Source organism: Mus caroli, unplaced genomic scaffold (assembly GCF_978045245.1).
Source record: "Mus caroli unplaced genomic scaffold, Mus_caroli_1 scaffold_13, whole genome shotgun sequence".
Taxonomy (NCBI): Eukaryota; Metazoa; Chordata; class Mammalia; order Rodentia; family Muridae; genus Mus; species Mus caroli.
Genome location: NW_028227268.1, coordinates 14139183 through 14155815, shown reverse-complemented (window position 1 = coordinate 14155815; position 16633 = coordinate 14139183). Strand labels below are relative to the sequence as shown.

At 49.1% G+C, this 16633-nt stretch overlaps 1 protein-coding gene across 2 annotated transcripts in view; it reads right to left on the bottom strand.

Annotated features, from left to right (window-relative positions):
• The window catches only part of Prkca (protein kinase C alpha), a 404382-nt gene that overhangs the window by 35613 nt on the left and 352136 nt on the right, over positions 1-16633 (bottom strand). For both annotated transcript variants that reach the window (XM_085829454.1, XM_021175668.3), the window contains exons 10-13: positions 15998-16171; positions 13734-13825; positions 11323-11385; positions 10357-10495 (exon numbers count right to left, since the gene is read on the bottom strand). In XM_085829454.1, coding sequence (XP_085685580.1) covers positions 10357-10495; positions 11323-11385; positions 13734-13825; positions 15998-16171 — 468 coding nt within the window. The remainder of the gene's footprint in view (positions 1-10356; positions 10496-11322; positions 11386-13733; positions 13826-15997; positions 16172-16633) is intronic.

Here is a 16633-nt window from a genome sequence, read left to right as displayed (position 1 = left end):
TGGGATGCACTTAGGAATGCAGCAGTGGTCCTGGAGTTCCCATGGGGAGGCTCTGTTCACACTGGGATGGGCTTACGGGAGGTAACTGTAAAACCCACAGTGCCTGACTTCAGAAATGAGAGCCAGGTATGTGGGAGAAAGGTATTCAGGGCAGTAGAGTCAGCCAGGCTCAAGGGAGGAGCGAGGAGACACTCCCTCAGGAGAGGCAGTCCTTGAAACACTCTGAACACTCAGGAATGGCGTTCAGATCAACATTAACCCTTTCTATTCAGCCTCTGGACAAACACTAGCTAATGACATATCGGATACTACTTATGTAAAATCTGCCTTCAAGGAATTGGATGAGTTCGTGTTATGGGGACCCTCCCTCTCCCTCTTTCTCCGTCTATCACCGTTTACAGCTGACAGGTCACGTCTTGGGGCGGGCATTCTGCTAGACACCAGGGATAGTGACTCTAACTGTGGAGGTGGATATGAAATGAGTACTTGGAAATGTAATATCTGCAATCACAGATATTAGAACATCACATGAGCAATATCTGTAACATTTGAAATCTCCAGAAGAAGTGCATGGTGTGAGGACAATGAACGACCAGAGTCAGAAGCCTGGGGATACAGGGTCGAAATAACTTATTTTTTATTAAGACAAAAATGATGCTTCTGTCTGTGACTGAAGAGGACAGGAAGTGTCTGTTTATTTGGGTGTGGATCATCTTGCCATACAAAGGGAGGGACACTTGAGGACCCGAGGTCTATCCACAGGCCCTGCACAGAAAGCTGAGTATGGCCTCACACATGCCCTTAACCCCAGTGCTGTGGGAGGCACAGACAGGAGAGCAGTCGAGCTCCGGGTTCAGTGAGGGATCCTGTCAGGGGCATAAATCAGAGAGAGATAGAGCAGAGTGCCAGATGTCCTCCTCTGGCCTTTGCGCGCATGCTCACAGGCAAGCACAACACCAATATGTTTTGGATAGAACAGAAGCAACTGACAAGCCTCAGGTGCGAGTTTAGGGACTGCCCCTTTTGAGGCAGGGCAAGCTCATTCAAGTCAAACTTGGTGCCAAAAATTGTGTTTAGAGGAAGAAATTATGAACACCCCCCTTTAGCTTTTTACAGATGTCACACTAAGTTCTTAAACAAGCAGGACTATAGCAAGGACTTAGCAAACGAGAAGGGAGAAAAGAGCCTGAAGCTGAGTGAAAGACTGTTTTCAGCGCTAGATATTCCACAGGGCTACACGGGGCACAAATCATGAGCCTGGGATCAAAGGCATTGTCTTGATCTCTCTGCCTCTTTCCAAAGGGCTGCTACACGGATCAGGGCAGTATCTGCCTTTCGGGATTCATAGCCAGGTATTCACCTCAGGCCCAGCATGGGACTCCCCTGTTAAGCCCAGAGAGCCACTCGAAATGCTAACCACACTTCAGAACAGAGTAACTCCTTATACAAAGGATCGAAAGGAGAGTTAGGCATGCGTTTTGTAAGAGCTTTTTAGCTTTCCCAGAGGCCTCACATCCAGGAGTTCTTCCGAGATGTGTTTGGTAAGAGTGGGAGGCACGCACACTGAGAAGGGGCCTTGCTTGGGGAGGTCAGTGCCCCTTTCCAAGTTGCTTTCCCCCGTGTGAACCAGGGAAAGTGCAACCAGCCTCAAAGGACTGGTGTGAGCTTAGGAATTAAATGACAGGCCAGGTGTGAGCAGGAGGTGCACACTCACTGGGTGTGAGCGGGAGGTGCACACTCACCGGGTGTGAGCGGGAGGTGCACACTCACCGGGTGTGAGCGGGAGGTGCACACTCACCGGGTGTGAGTGGGAGGTGCACACTGGGAAACGAGTAACTGTTGGGTATGGCTCTTGAGACATCCACTTCCTCCCCACCAATACTCACAGAGGAAGGGGTGGGATACGGCTCAGAAATCCCTGGCCCATTTTCACAGGATTTAAATAAATCTCCAAATGAACAGCCAATTAATACAGGCGCCTGAGGACCAGGAGGAAACAGCCTCCGGGTGTGGAGAATGAGAGTGTTTGTGTTAGCAAGGCTTATGGGGTGTGATGGGTGCTCAGGGTATCTTCCGAGGGAAAGCTACCATACCCTTCCTCTCAGGACAGCAGGCACTGCAGAGGAAAGCTGGGTTCAAAGTCCAGGCCTATCTTACTGGAGCCTTGGGACAAATGAACTAAATCTCTGCCAAAAATCCTTATGTGCAAAACAGAATTGATGACTGGGTCAAACAACAAAGGGAGCATGTGCCCTGGTCCAGGATGCAGTAGGCATTCGCCAAGGGGCAGCGAATCTACTGGGACCTGGTTCTTTCTGAAGGTCACTGGGAGGGAGGATGGGGAGGAAGAGGCACACTGTCTTCCAGACCACAGTAGCATGGGTGGTACCAAAGGCTAAGGAGAATGAAGCAGAGTCCACCGGCTCTGAGGCTGGGGAATTAGGAGATGGTTAAAGAGTTGTGGGCAGGCAATGAAATACATGAAATCATGTACCCTACATAAGTCACCGAGATGTTCCGAGGAGATTCACACAATTTAAGGAAGATGAAGAAGGAAAGCCTAGTTTGGGCTCTTTTAAGTTTCTCTGAGGGAGAGCAGAGACTCGTTTTCTCTCTAGTGCTGGAGTCTCTGAACCGTGACCCTGCAGACAGGGAAACGGGCTCCGGTAGAAAGAGCGCTGCGCTGGGTTTATCGTTTTTCTTTCTTTAATCAAGTGCTTATGGGCAGGTGTGGGGCCCATGGTCTATGCAGCTAGAGAGGCTTGTAGGAGCTGCTGCTGAGTTTTTACCGTTCTCTCTGTTAGCCGAGTGCCAATTTACTGCCTGACTGCTCGGCTGTGTGACTGCAGGAACTATTTTTTCATTGAGATTTTTAATTCTTTTTTTTTTTTTTTTTAATTGTCTATACCTCCTCACAGCCCTTCCCCCAGACCCTGGCTTTAAGTCTCTGGGACAGCAGGCTCTCTAGAGGAGCTGAGCTGACGTCCCATCAGCTCCCAGATACTCCCAGCTCACTGGGCTCTTTAGAGATATGTGGCCTACTCTCTACCGGCATCCCCATATTGTGACAGCCGCAGATGACCCTTCCAGTATCGCTGCTCCGGACTTCCCGATTCTATTAGCTCCAAGGCTGTGGGCTCTCCAAAAGCCATGGTTGCGCCCAAGAAAGCAGTGTATAAGTGCCTTCTTCCCAAGGCACACTCCAGGCCTGGCACCCTCTCAAGAATGGGGCAGGGAGCACTGAGCAAAAGACCACAATGCTACCCCATGACATAGGACATCCAAGTCCCGCAGAGGAGATGAGGGATAGGTCCTGACTGGTGGAGCCGGAGGTACGCAGCTTTACACAGGGTCGCCAGGACAGAGGACCAAGATGGTAAGGAAAGGTTTGAAGGAGGTAAAAAGAGGGGGGTGGTGGTGGTGGAGGTATGTTGATGCCTGGGGTGAGATATCTGGGGGGAGGGAAGGAGAACAGCAAAACCCCGGAGGATGGGGTGACTGGCAAGGTGAGGCGCAGAAGCTTGTGTAGAGATGATCTAGAGCTCTGGATAAAAGGGGAGCTGGGGCAGGGAGCAGGGGTCAGGAGGAGGGGTCAGGGGTCAGAGGCCAGGGGGCAGGGGGTAAGGGGCAGGGAATGGCAGAGTGGTTTAAACAGGTCCTGGTACTGTAATAGTAGTACCCCTGAGGCTGAATAACAGAATGAAAGGGTGAGTTCAGATCACAGTTCTTAAGGTTCAGAACAGGGCACCAACATCTGCTCAGGTCTGTTGAGGGATTCTTTAGCCATGTCACATGGTGGATGAGGCCATGGCCAGGGTTTATGTATGCGAAGAGAGTATCCACCCTGGCAAGACAGGGAGCTAGTGTGTGTATGCACGTGTGTGTGTATGTGTGTGTGTGTGTGTGTATGTGTGAGTGTATGCACATGTGTGTGTGTGTATGCACGTGTGTGTGTGTATGTGTGTGTGTATGTATGTATATGTGTGTGTGTGTATGTATATGTGTGTGTGTATGCACATGTGTGTATGTGTGTGTGTGTATGCACGTGGGTGTGTGTGTATGCACGTGGGGGTGTGTGTGGTATGTTTGCGCATGAGCGTGAGCGTTAGCCAGGTGTCCTCTCATGCTCTCCTGGGATATGCATGTGAGTATGTGGGAGTGTGGAGGTCAGAGGACACCCACCTTGATTTTGGAGACAGGGTCTTTATAATTGGGAACCAACTAAACCCTACAGGAACTACACCTTCAAGCCCCTGCTCAAGGGCAGTGCCTCCAATGTACAGTACTTCCTAGTTACATTGCATCAGGCTCAACCTCTGAAAGGACCCCTGACTTCCCACTACCATTACATAGGGGACTAACACGAGATCCCTTGAAGGACACACTACATCTAAACCACACAGGGCTGACAAAGATCTTGGGGCCACTATAAAGGTGTGGCTTTGCCCATTGGTCAGACTCTAGCTTCTCCACCACCCTGGGGTCTTACCTGCTCATCACCGTCTTGTTCTTGAGAAGGGAGGGGACCTATTCTCATGTCCCCCATTTCTGTTCCTTCATGCAGCATGGCTTTTACTTACGCATAGTCTCCCTGGCCCTTCCCCCTTTGCATTCCCCTGTGTCTTGGAAACGTGCTCAGTTCTGTAGCTGAAATGCCAATCCCTTTAGTCGGCCTTCTTGGGGAGGGCCGTATTCCTCCTCTCATCTCTCAGACTCCCCCACAGAGGTTCTCACTTGACTGCTGACTCCCTCGCTGCCATTGACGCCTACTCTCTCAGGGGTCTCTGATCTCTCCGCCCTTACCCCTGGGGTCCCAGCCACTTTGTGAGTTGACTTCCTGATCCTCAAAGCTCCAGCTACCTGCTTTGCCTCTGTGCATAGCCTTGGCTTTCTCGTGCCCTCCCTAACATGTGACTATATAGAAAGGGAATCCTGATCGTTCCAGAAGAAAGGCCCCAGCTGATGGCTCACTGGCTGAATTGCACTGGAAAGATGTCTTTTACTATATCTTAGGACTACTTAAGATAATTAGGCAAGCTTTGCATAAAAGTATAGCTCTCTGGCTATTGTAGCAGGAAGCACTGGGTTGTCACAGCATAGTCCAGTGATGTAAAAGCCATGCCCTGGGGACAAGTCTTCTGCTCTGGGGACTCCTCTAATCTCAGCCTTGACTAGACTTTGCCCCTCTGCTCCCACAAAGCCTGCTACATAGATTTCAGCCATGTTGGCGGTACTGTCATTGCCAACAGGAATCTGTCACTTTGAAATCCTTATCTCGCCCTGGGCTGTTGTCATCCCTCTGGTCTCTAGCAGGTTCCCCTTCCTGGAAGGGCATCCACAGAATATATGACGGAGGCACCTGATGAATATTCTGACTGATTGGTTCTGTGTGCTGGGTGGTGGACCACATGTCATAGATTGCCAGTGCGTTTTAAGGGATCAGCTTAGCATCAGTGGCTGGCTAGAAAACACCTAGATGCTGACTGTTTCTGACCAAAGCTTAGTGCCTGATTTCAGGTCACATAAGGTCCAGTTCCTAAGAAATGCCAATGAAAAGATGGACTATAACTGAACGCTCATGTTAAAGCGTGTGTGTGTGTGTGTGTGTGTGTGTGTGTGTGTGTGTGTGTGTGCCTGTGGAGGTAAGGTGTTAACACTGTCTTCCTCAATCTCCCTCCATCTTGAGACAGACTCTCACTAAACTGAGAGCTCATCCTCTAGGATCCTCCCATCCCTGTCCCTCGACCCCTAGAGTTATAGAAGTGTGCTTCTGTAGGTGGCTTTTACAGAGGTGCTGGGGATCTGAACTTAGGTCTGTATGCTTCAACAGCAAGCGCTTTACCTTCTTAGCCACCTCTCAGCCCCTCAATACTCATTTTAACTTGCTTTTCTCCATGACTCTAGAATATATATATGAATATTGTCTCTGCCGGGCAGTGGTACCGCACGCCTTTAATCCCAGCACTTGGGAGACAGAGACAGGTGGATTTCTGAGTTTGAGGCCAGCCTGGTCTACAAAGTGAGTTCCAGGACAGCCAGGGCTACACAGAGAAACCCTGTCTCGAAAAACAACAACAACAAGAAGAAACAAGAAAAAAAATGAATAATGTCTCTGACATATGAAAAAGAAGATGTACAGCCATTGGGGTCAGGAGATCTAGGATCCAAATCTAACCTTGCCTGTAACCAGGTGTGTGATTCTATATAAGTCACAGGACCTCAATATGCTGATAAAGATGTGCTCAGGGGAGTTGGGACAGAGCAGAGCCAACACATTGTGGGAGCGGTTCTCTGGCCACTTAGCACATCCCCTCTGTTAGCAAGGCTTCAAGGATTTCCATGTGTGACACATTACAAATGGATTTCCCTTGCACTGCCACAAGAGTACAGGGAAGGACACTGGCCAGCCACTTCATGGAAGGAAAGAAGACGGCAGCACCAATGAGGATGGAGGATATGGCATCAAGATTGAAAGGAAAGAAGCAAATGGGAGAGGAAGATGGGAAAGCCCTCCTAGTGTGGGCTCCAAATGATGATGCAGTGTCTGTTAAGGAAGAGGACCAGAAGCTCCCAACATCTAAGAAGGCAGGCGCTGGGAGGTGACTTACAGAGAGAGGGTGGGACTATAGACACATGAGATGAGACTTGTGATCTTGTCATCAGCACCTCTTGTGCTGGTACTTGAGCCTGCAGAGAGGTGCATGACTTGTGACCTGTCCTTTCAAGGACTCTTGCAGACTCAGAGAATTTCTGTTATGTCAGAGCAAAGAGAGCCCTCATGTTGGCTTCTAGAATTATTTTCTGATTAGTACCCTGTGATGATTTGTATATGCTTGGCCCAGGGAGTGGTGCTTCTTGGGATAGGTTTGTCACTGTGGGTGTGGGCTATAAGACCCTCATCCTAGTTGCCTGGAGACCAGTATTCTCCTAGGGGCCTTCAGATGAAGATGTAGAACTCTCAACTCTTCCTGCACCATGCCTGCCTGGATGCTGCCATGCTCCCACCTTGACGATAATGGACTGAACCTCTGAACCTGTAAGCTAGCCCTGATTAAATGTTGTCCTTATAAGAGTTGCCTTGGTCACGGTGTCTGTTCACAGCAGTAAACCCCTAACTAAGGCAACCCCTCTGTGGATTTTCATCTTCACTCTTAAGTCGTATCTGTGAGTGACGTTCTTCGCTTTGACCCATCTTCAACCATTAGGGAGATGGCACAGTATAAATCGATTTCAAGGTTTTTGAACAAATAGCCATAAATATTTTAGCCTTTGCTTTGCCTATTAGAGAAAATGCCATCTAAGATAATTATGTTGCTTCTGCCTGACAGGAAGATTTACACAGATGATAGAATTACTTTAAACCTTGAACAAATTCTGAAACCTTGAACCTATTTGTTTTTCCCCTAAACTGTAAATGTTCTTGAGGCTCCGTGTGTCAGGTGTGGAGATGCCCAGAGGAGAACTGGAGAGGTAGTCTGATGGTGGTTTCCACTGATTTTTCCCAGGCAGCATTGCCTATATATGCAGTGAGAGCCAACTGGACAGTGAGAGAAAACTGGGCATGGCTTGTGGCTCCAGGAATGCTTCCTCCCTGAACTGTCAGCACTGAAGGGAGGTACCACACTTGGTACAGCGAGTTTCTAAGAATGTAAGCCTGTGCTAAGTTTCTAAGAATGTGGCCCATGCCTGTAATCACAGCATGGGACAGCAGGAGGTGGGGAAGGAAGGAGGCATCCTGGTCCTCGATTCCTGCTTAGTTGTTGTGATAAAACACCCTGAGAAAAAGCAGCTTAGGGGAGACTGTTTATTTTAGCACAGTTCCAGGTTCCAGTCTGTCACTGTGGGGAAGTCAAGGCAGTAGGAACTTGAGATAGAGAGCCACATTCACAGCCATGGGCACATTATTTTCTGTGCATGAAGAGTCCCCTAATTCCCAAAGCATGCCTAGAACGTGTGTTTGGCAGCGGAAAGTCTCATCTGAATGAGTCCAGTTGAATGTCTTCCTCCCTAAAGGATGTCCGGGTTCTACTCTTTAGAACCTGTGAATGTAATCTTGCGTAGTAAGGACTTTTCAGATGCAACCTGAGGTCTAGAGACGTGGAGACAGATCTAGAGTGTTTGGCGTGGGGGGTAATCACAAGAGCTGCTGTGGGAAGGGTAGGGCTGGAATTGGGAAAGACACAGTGATCAGTAGATGCTGCTGCTGCTGCCGCTGCTTGGAAGGTGGAAGAAAACATTACGAGCCAAGGCATATAGCTCATCGGCATGGGAAGCATTGAAGAAACGGTCTTCCCTAAAGTGGGCACTGGTGATTATACCAAGCACGGAGACAAGCTTGCTCTTTTAGCCCCATCAACTGTCTTCCTAGATTGGAATCCTAACTCCATATCCCAGAGTCCTCAACACTCTGACGATGCTAAGGAGCCATGACCGTGACTACCGCCTCTCTCCACATTCACAGGCAGATTCTATAGACTAGTAAATCCCCCTAGCTCCAGAAAGAATGATATTGATCTTCTGACCATTATAAACCTGCACTAAATTTTTATATGTGTGTACGTGTGGTGCTAGGTTGAACCCAGGGCTTGAACCTGCTAGGCAGGCCATTCTGACATTCTAACACTCCAAACCCCTTAACTTAACATTTGGACTACTAAGTTCATAGTTATTAGTTACAATAGCAATAGGGCATTCCTATCGTGAACAGAAATAAAAGTCACTCCAATGGACAAAGCTTAATTATATAGATAATTCCATCTGTGGGCGAGCGCCATCCCTGGATAGAGCAGACAGCTGAAGTGGTGCAGGCATGGATAGGCACGGGCTTGATGAGGAGAAGCCTGGTCTTCATGGAGAGGAAGTTCAAAGCCACCTTCATCCCTAGACACACTGCTGCCTCCCTTTGTCATCAGGCATCCTGGGATCTGGTAGGATCTTACCCAGAGCCTTCTCCGTACCTGTCAGCCACAGGAGGCTTCAGGGAGGCTTCTGAAGGCACGCTGCAGTCAGAGGCTCTCATTTTCCCTGCACTTTAGTCTTCACATTTAAAAATGTGATCGTACAAGCTCACAGGATGGCTGGAGGTAGTAATGACCAGTGTCCCCCTACTCCAAGAGATCCTAGTCAGTTAAACACCAGGACAACGTCCTTGGCCATGTCGTTCAAAGTCTGAATTTCTGCAGCCAGCTATATGGCTCAGTAAGTGGGGTTCTTGCTGTCAAAATTGATGACCAGAATTCTATCCTGGAGACTCCTCCCTCCTCTCTGACTTCTATATGGGTGGTGTGATGTGTGCGCGCGCGTGCACACACATCACACACACACACACACAGAATATAACTTAAAAACTGAATTTATAATTAAAGTCTCTTTGTAGGCTAAACTACAAGCTAGAGCTCAGTTTTCCTAGGGAATAACAACTCCCGCCAGGACAACAAGGGGAGGTGTGAGGGTCTGCTGGGCGCTTTCCAGGGCACTGTGTACTGTCACTGACTTGAGGAAAGCGGGGAGGGCACAGAGGTTAAGAAACTGGCCTGAATCCCTACAGCCTGTAGATAACAGCCATGGTTAGAGCTCATATGGGCCTGACTTCTCAACTGACCTTTTTTTACCATCCTTATATCTGAGCTAAACTCATGGCCAGTAGTGAACAGATGTGGGACATGCCAACAGTGGCTCTGTGGAGAGCGGAGGCTAGCCCACTGTCTGTGGAGAGCGGAGGCTAGCCCACTGTCCACTGTGAGCCCACATTCCCACAATGCTGGGGCAAGGATGGGAAAAGACTCCAGCGTCCACGGGCTGAGTGTGGACAGAACATGCTACACAAGGGCCCAGGGCCATACTCAACTTCTTATTGGCATATAGGAGGTTTCTTTACACACAATACTGAAGACTAGGCACCTCGGCCCCTACTGTATACACGAACCATGAAACCGACTATGCTTGTAACCACATCAACTGTCTCTTCCTACGTCAGAATTATGGTACCACGTAGACAAGTGTCCTCACTCAGGATGCTTAGGAACTCATGATGATGGCTACTGTCTCACTCAACATCTACAGGCAAATTGAATATACAAGCAAACTCCCCCAACTCCAGGGTCTCTGAAATAATTATGACCAGAGGCTTTTAAGAGAGACAGCTTACCACATGGCTGCCTCACAAATACACAGGACAAAAACAGAAGTTCGGGGAAGTAGGGCATAACCTGGCCGTGTGCTGACTTCCATTTCTTTTTCCTATTTGAGTGTCTTTTGTCTGCTTTGCTTGACACAGTGATTGTGACCCACACATGCCCTTGTGTGTTTTGCAGGGTGTATGTTTGTAGGGTGGCAGCAATGACTGGGGACTCTTACCTCTGGGGCAATGTAGTCCGGAGTCCCACAGAAGGTCCTGGTCGTGACTCCATCCATCATGTGTTCCTTGCACATCCCGAAGTCAGCGATTTTGATGTGCCCTTCTGAGTCCAGCATGACATTGTCCAGCTTCAGATCCCTGTAAGGGAGCAGGTGAGGGTCAGAGGCCGAGCCAGGACATGACTTGATTTGCTTGCAGCTGATGACATATAAGGACGTTTGCCTAGCTTGTCTCAGTGACACTCACATGCTAAGTCCCGGAGACCAGGGGCCAAGGAAGTACCATGTCTTTCTTTCTCCAGAGCCCAATGGAGAGCCTGGGATATGGTAGATATTTAAATGCCAGATGAATTACTGATTTCCCAATCGGGTCTGTGGCTATACATCCAGGGATTCCAAATGACCAGGTTTGGGGAGATGCCAGGCATTGGATTTATTAATATTCGACACAGCAGTGGGAACACAGACAGACAGACAGACAGGTATCCCAAATGACAGGTTTAGAGCTACCTTCCATGTCTCTCTATCCTGCCAGAGCCAGTGTCTTTTTAATTATTCAAGACACTTTTTCTTTTTTGGTAGCAGACTTTCACAGCAACTCCAGTGTACTTGATCCAGTAGTCCCCCGTTTTCCTCCCTCCCAGCTCCTTCGCCTGCTGTGATCCTAGACTGGCTATCTAGTTTCTGCTGCTCTCTGACCTCCACCTCTGCTCAGATAAAAGGCAGAGGAGGCACTGCCAGCAGAGCAGGAAACATGGACCGCAGGAAGGAGACATTGTAACACCTCTGAGCCTCGAAGCAAAACAGTGGCTCTGGTTTGCCCTGTGGCTGCAGGAGCAGGTGGGTCTCAGCAGGTCTGTGTTCTCATGGGGTTGTGGACTCTGCACCACAGGATCTGTCCCCTTGCCCACAGGGGCTCCCCAAATCTCTCCTCCTTTCTGCAGCAGGAAGTGCTCCGAGACTCACCTGTAAATGATCCCTCTTTTATGAAGGAAGAACAGTCCGATGGAGATCTCAGCTGCGTAGAATCTGCAAAACAAAGTGTGCTTCAGATACTCATGCTGGGGCATCGGAGAGATGAGAGAGAGAGAGACAGAGAGAGAGAGAGACAGAGAGACAGAGAGAGACAGAGAGAGACAGAAAGATCCTAACGCTCTCTGAGATCACCCTTCACCTGTGCTTTCCACAGCTGGCTCTGCATCTGTACCTGCCTCTTCATTTCTCCAGTTATAAAAGCTTATTTTTTGTTTCTGGGGAAAGTGGGGAGCTCACTTATTCCCTACAAAATAATTCCTAATATAAAGACTTAAGGAATGAACACTGGTGAGACTCTCCTGCGTCAGGAGGGGAGTCGAGGGGAAGTTTCTTTTCTCCGACACACAGACGAAGCAGTTTGCTGTTTGAGAGTGTAACCGCTCCTGGAAGACAAGGCCTCGGGTGCGCTGTACGCTCTAGCTGCTTGCTTTATTCATTTTCTGAAGTGCCGGATGGAATAAATGGGACACGCGCCATGATTCATGCCCGAGTTTGCCCTTTTAAATAATTCATAATAAAAACAGTCATTACCATCACTACAAAATCGTTAATAGGTTAATATCTGGAGCTCGGATTAAATGCAGAATGATGTTTTAAAATTTGCATAGCACTGGGGAGCCTTTGAAGTCCAAGGAGCCACAAGTCCACGCCTGGGTGAATACACCCAGGAGGCTTAAAATAAGCACCATAGCTGCAGAGTGGAGGAGAGCCGAAGAGAAGACCAAGTTCTTAGTGGGGGCTGGCTGGGAGGCCAGGGTAGGGCTGGGAGGTGTGTGTGTGGGAGGATGTAGGGGGGAGTGGGGGAGTGGGGGAGTAGGACCGTGGGTGATTTTCATGTTATTTTCCTTGTTTCCTTTATTTTTAACTTTTCTGCAGTACAGATACGAAAGGGCATCAGACGAGGCACCGTCTTTGTGACATAAGATGGCCACTCTGCTAACTTTAATTTTTTTTTCTGGCTTTGGGCTATTCAGCTTTATTTTACAATCTGAGCATCTCAGTACTCTGATACAATGAGGTGGGTGGGGTAAGGGCCGGTGTTTCTAAAAGAAATACACTTGCTTCTTAGTAGAAATAAAAGGAAAAATCCCCCTTTATATTTTTTAAAGCCTTTACCTAAGGGGCTTCCTATTTGCGCCCAGTTAATCTTTCTGGTGCAGATTATCCCACACAGGCTCTGAGTTCCTGTGATTTATGCTTCAGGCCACGCATGAGCCTGGGTCCCGTTCCCATTTGCTGACTTGACTAATGGGCGCAGGCGTACCGTACCTCTGCGTCTAGGTCTGGAAAAGAGCTCTCTGCTCAGTTTGCTTCTTGTTTAAGTTGCAGACTTTCTGGATCCCAGGAGATGGGAAAGAGTGCAGGTACCCGTGCCCTGCCCCCACCCCGTGGATGGCTAACTCCTCAGGTTCCTGCCCTCTCTCTGCTCCTGCATTCCCACAAGGAAGGTGTAATCCCAGTGTGATGTTCGAAGACAAGCTTCCCTCCTCCTGGACAGTGTCTTCCCCCCTGGCCTGCGATGTCACTTTAAAGAGGTTTTCCTTCTCCTGCCTCAGTCACCAACTTTGGCTTTTCCTCTTCCAGAATGTTCCTTGTAAATAAAGACCTACTTTCAGCTCCATTTTTTTCTTCCCTGTGGTGGTTCCCAGGGGTCCCCTTGCACTGGCCCCTTCCTTACTTTTCCTCTTGTCTCAGCCAGTGGGCTCTGTCAGAACCTCCGTGGGATCAAGCCCTTCTCTCTGCCATCCTCATAGGCTGCCCTCCCAGCAGGCTTTGCACTTGTTTGTCTAGCCTCCCCCACCACCTCATGTCACCTAAGCTGAAGGCCATGCACTGGACTTGGCTCCATATCCTTTCCTTGGCAGGCACCTCTCATGGGGCTGGGCACCCCCCAGTTTTGTGCTGCACCCACTCTCCGACTCTGGGGTGTTAGTGGTACCCTGTGTTAACCTGCACTGTTTCAGCAATGTGTCAGGACTGTTGGATGGCTTTTTCTAATGAGAGCATGGGCTCCCCAAGGGCCTCTCATCCCTTTACACTCTTGCTGGACTCCCAGCGAGCGGGGAAGGCTTCCATCCATACGGGTGTTAGTAGGTGATGGGGAGGCGGGCATCCGTATGTCCAGTCTGCTGAGACTAGAATCACTGGTCCTTAGACATATCTATTATACACAGGTCCTGTTGGCTCAGCTGCTACTCTGGGAAGTTTCAGAGCTGAGACGCAAGTGAGCAGAGTTGCCTTGGACATAGTATCTAGAAGGAGTTCTCAGTTGGGAGTATGAGGCTGTTTGAATCTCAAGACTCAGAAAGAAAGAAAGAAAAATGTTAATAAAGATTACTCACACTGCTTGTGGCTCCTTAAATTTCCCGACTTGCTGAATGTGGTACATGAGGTCCCCGCCGTTGACGTATTCCATGACGAAGTACAGCCGGTCCTGTAGACCAAGGTTTACACGTGAGGAGGGTCCCTCCCCAGCAGAGTTTATCAGCTTTGCTTTCATATTAGCAAACACGGGGTGACCTTGACAGATCTGCTCTTCCCGGGATGGGGGAAAGGATACTGTGCATCCGTACATCTGCAGGTGACAGACGGCTGCTAACAGGTCAGCCTACTGGTAGTTATGCACCTCATTACAGTAAAGGCCTCAAACATTCTTTCCCTTCCTCCACACTCTTCCCCATACGGACAGCTCATCTCTAAATTAGTGGTGGTACGAAGACCCTATAGGGGCCCGTCATTTCATCTCAACCCCTGTTATCAATGGTGTGCATGTGTAAAAGATAGCTTGCGACTTCCAGGAGCTATGCTGGGCTAATGCAGTAAGGTGCTTAAAATATCTTTTGGGGATATATTGAGCTCATAAATTACACACATGTAATGATATTTAGTGGGTGGAGGAGAGGAGTACACCATAAATGGAGATTTTAATCAATGTTCTTTTGCCTCCAGAATGTGCTCAAATATTGCCTTTTTCTAAATATTTTCTGTCACTGGTATGTTAAGAGCTGGCCCCACGAAGGGCATACATCACGGAGCCAAGTAAGTCTGCATAGTTATGAGGCCATTATGCTGGGACAGATGGGAACATTATGCCAGGCAGTTTAATGGGAGGACAACCAGCAGCACAACAGAGCGTGGTAAGAGCTGACCTCTGCTCGAGTCTAGAAAGCACCCCCCTTACACACCGGGTCTATTAAACATTCAAGTGCAGCTCGGGGAGGGAGAGATGATGGAGCTGGTGTCAACAGCTCGGAAGTGGCTATGGGAACTCCCGGTTCTGGCTTCAATTCCTTCTTCGCAGTTTCTTTGCAGTTTTCCAGAGCTGCACGGGTGCCCGTGGGCTCACTGAACAGGGCTGGGATTGTGTTCTCCCTCCTAACCTTCCCACCAGTTCTCTCTGGTGCTCTGAGAGGGCTGGAGCTGACTGCATGACCAGTGCAAGGCTGACACATAGCGGCCGCTGCCAGCATTGCATGCTCGGCGCACGCCGTGTCCACAGAAATCCCCCATTTTGAGACTCCGAGCTTCCCCAAGGCATCTTGTTCCCCAAGATTTTAAAAGGAGAGGCCTAACTAAGCACGGATCATTTTCCCACCACAGGGAAGTTTTACATGAGATGGTGACTGTAACACTAGCTGTCGGGGGAGTGATATCTGACAGCCACTGCTTTCGAAAGTGGGGCTTGGAGGTGGGGAACCCCTCAGCTCATTGCTGCATCTTAGAATGCATGTCAGTGTGGGGAGACCAGGAAGCCCCACAGCTGGTGGCTTTGTAATTTGAACATTTCTTTTACATTTTACTCTGCGCCTAAGGTCAGCAGACCTTTTTCCTGTAAACGGTCAGATTATAGGGGCAAGGTTTGCGTGTTTCTCATAACTCCTCACAGCCTTCACAGTTGGGAAGCAGCTGTGGGTGACAAGAAAGTGGAGGGGTGTAGTTTTGTTCTTAGAATGTTAAAATTTGAATTTCATATGCGGGGAAATATTATAATCTGGGCTTATTTCTTGTGACCTTTCTCACAGCTCTCGGGCTGCTGGACAGGTCACAGATTGCTCCTCCTGCTGTGTCATTATACAGAGACCGCTCCTCAGGAAACAAAGTGTCCTGGCACACCAATGCTGGGCGTGGCAGCAGCAGGATAGGGGAGGGGGTTGTCTGTAAAAGGCAGGGCTGGCTAGCTATGGTGGCACACACCTTTAATCACAGCATGTGGGAGGCAGAGGCTGGCAGATCTCTGAGTTCAAGGCCAACCTGGTTTGCTAAAAAGAGAAGGCAGGGCTGTGAATTCACAACTGCTTTTTGAAAGTCTTAGCCCAGGGCCTACAGGAAGAAGACTTCTCACATACAGCCACTTGGAGGACCTTAATAGACACCCAGATCCTCCCACGCGCAGGCCCCTTATTTAAAGTGGTTTGGTATTTGTATTTATTCTATGCGCACGTGCCCACCAACACCAATCATCTCTAGACTATTTATTTCTAACGTAATGTAATCGCTGCTGTAATGAAGGTTGAACAGTGTGAGTTTGTTCCCAAAGGAAACGGGATTAAAGTCCCGAGGGTCTCGAGACTATGATGTAGTGTTAGACAGGAACGGCAGTCCTCACCACTGTCTGGAAGCAGGAGTGCAGCTGTGTCAGGAATGGCGGCTTGTCCAGCAGGGCCAGCACGCGCTTCTCCACCATGGTGCACTCCACGTCGTCGTCCTGGATCACTACGTCCTTCTTCAGGATCTTGATGGCGTACAGTTCCTCCGTTCCCTTCCTGTCAGCAAGCATCACCTGGGGGGTGGAGGTGGGGACAGAAGGAGAGAAGGCTTAACACTGGTGGGCAGATATCTGGTACCGGGAGTGGGGGTGGAGGTTGTGGCGAAAGGTGTCGGGAGACAGTTTGGCAACAGCTGGTGCAGGGCTGTGAGTGACTCATGAAAAAATGCTGTGGTTTCATCCTGGGTGGCATCCCCTTAAGTCTGCATGGAGAAGCTTTGCTCCTCGGTGTGACAAGGGTTGGGGGGTGGGAGACCGTGTAGGAGCCGAGGTCTGCTCTGGCTTCATTTCTGATGCTTTTTTTTTTTGATGAAATATGCTTGACAAAGAAATAACTTGAGGGATAAGGGATTCATTTCAGCCATCAATTCCAGGTTACAGTTCATCAGCGCAGAGAAGTCAAGGCGGGAATGTCAAATATCTAGTCAGATCCACAGTCAAGAGCAGAGAGACATCAATATGTACATGCTTGTGCCC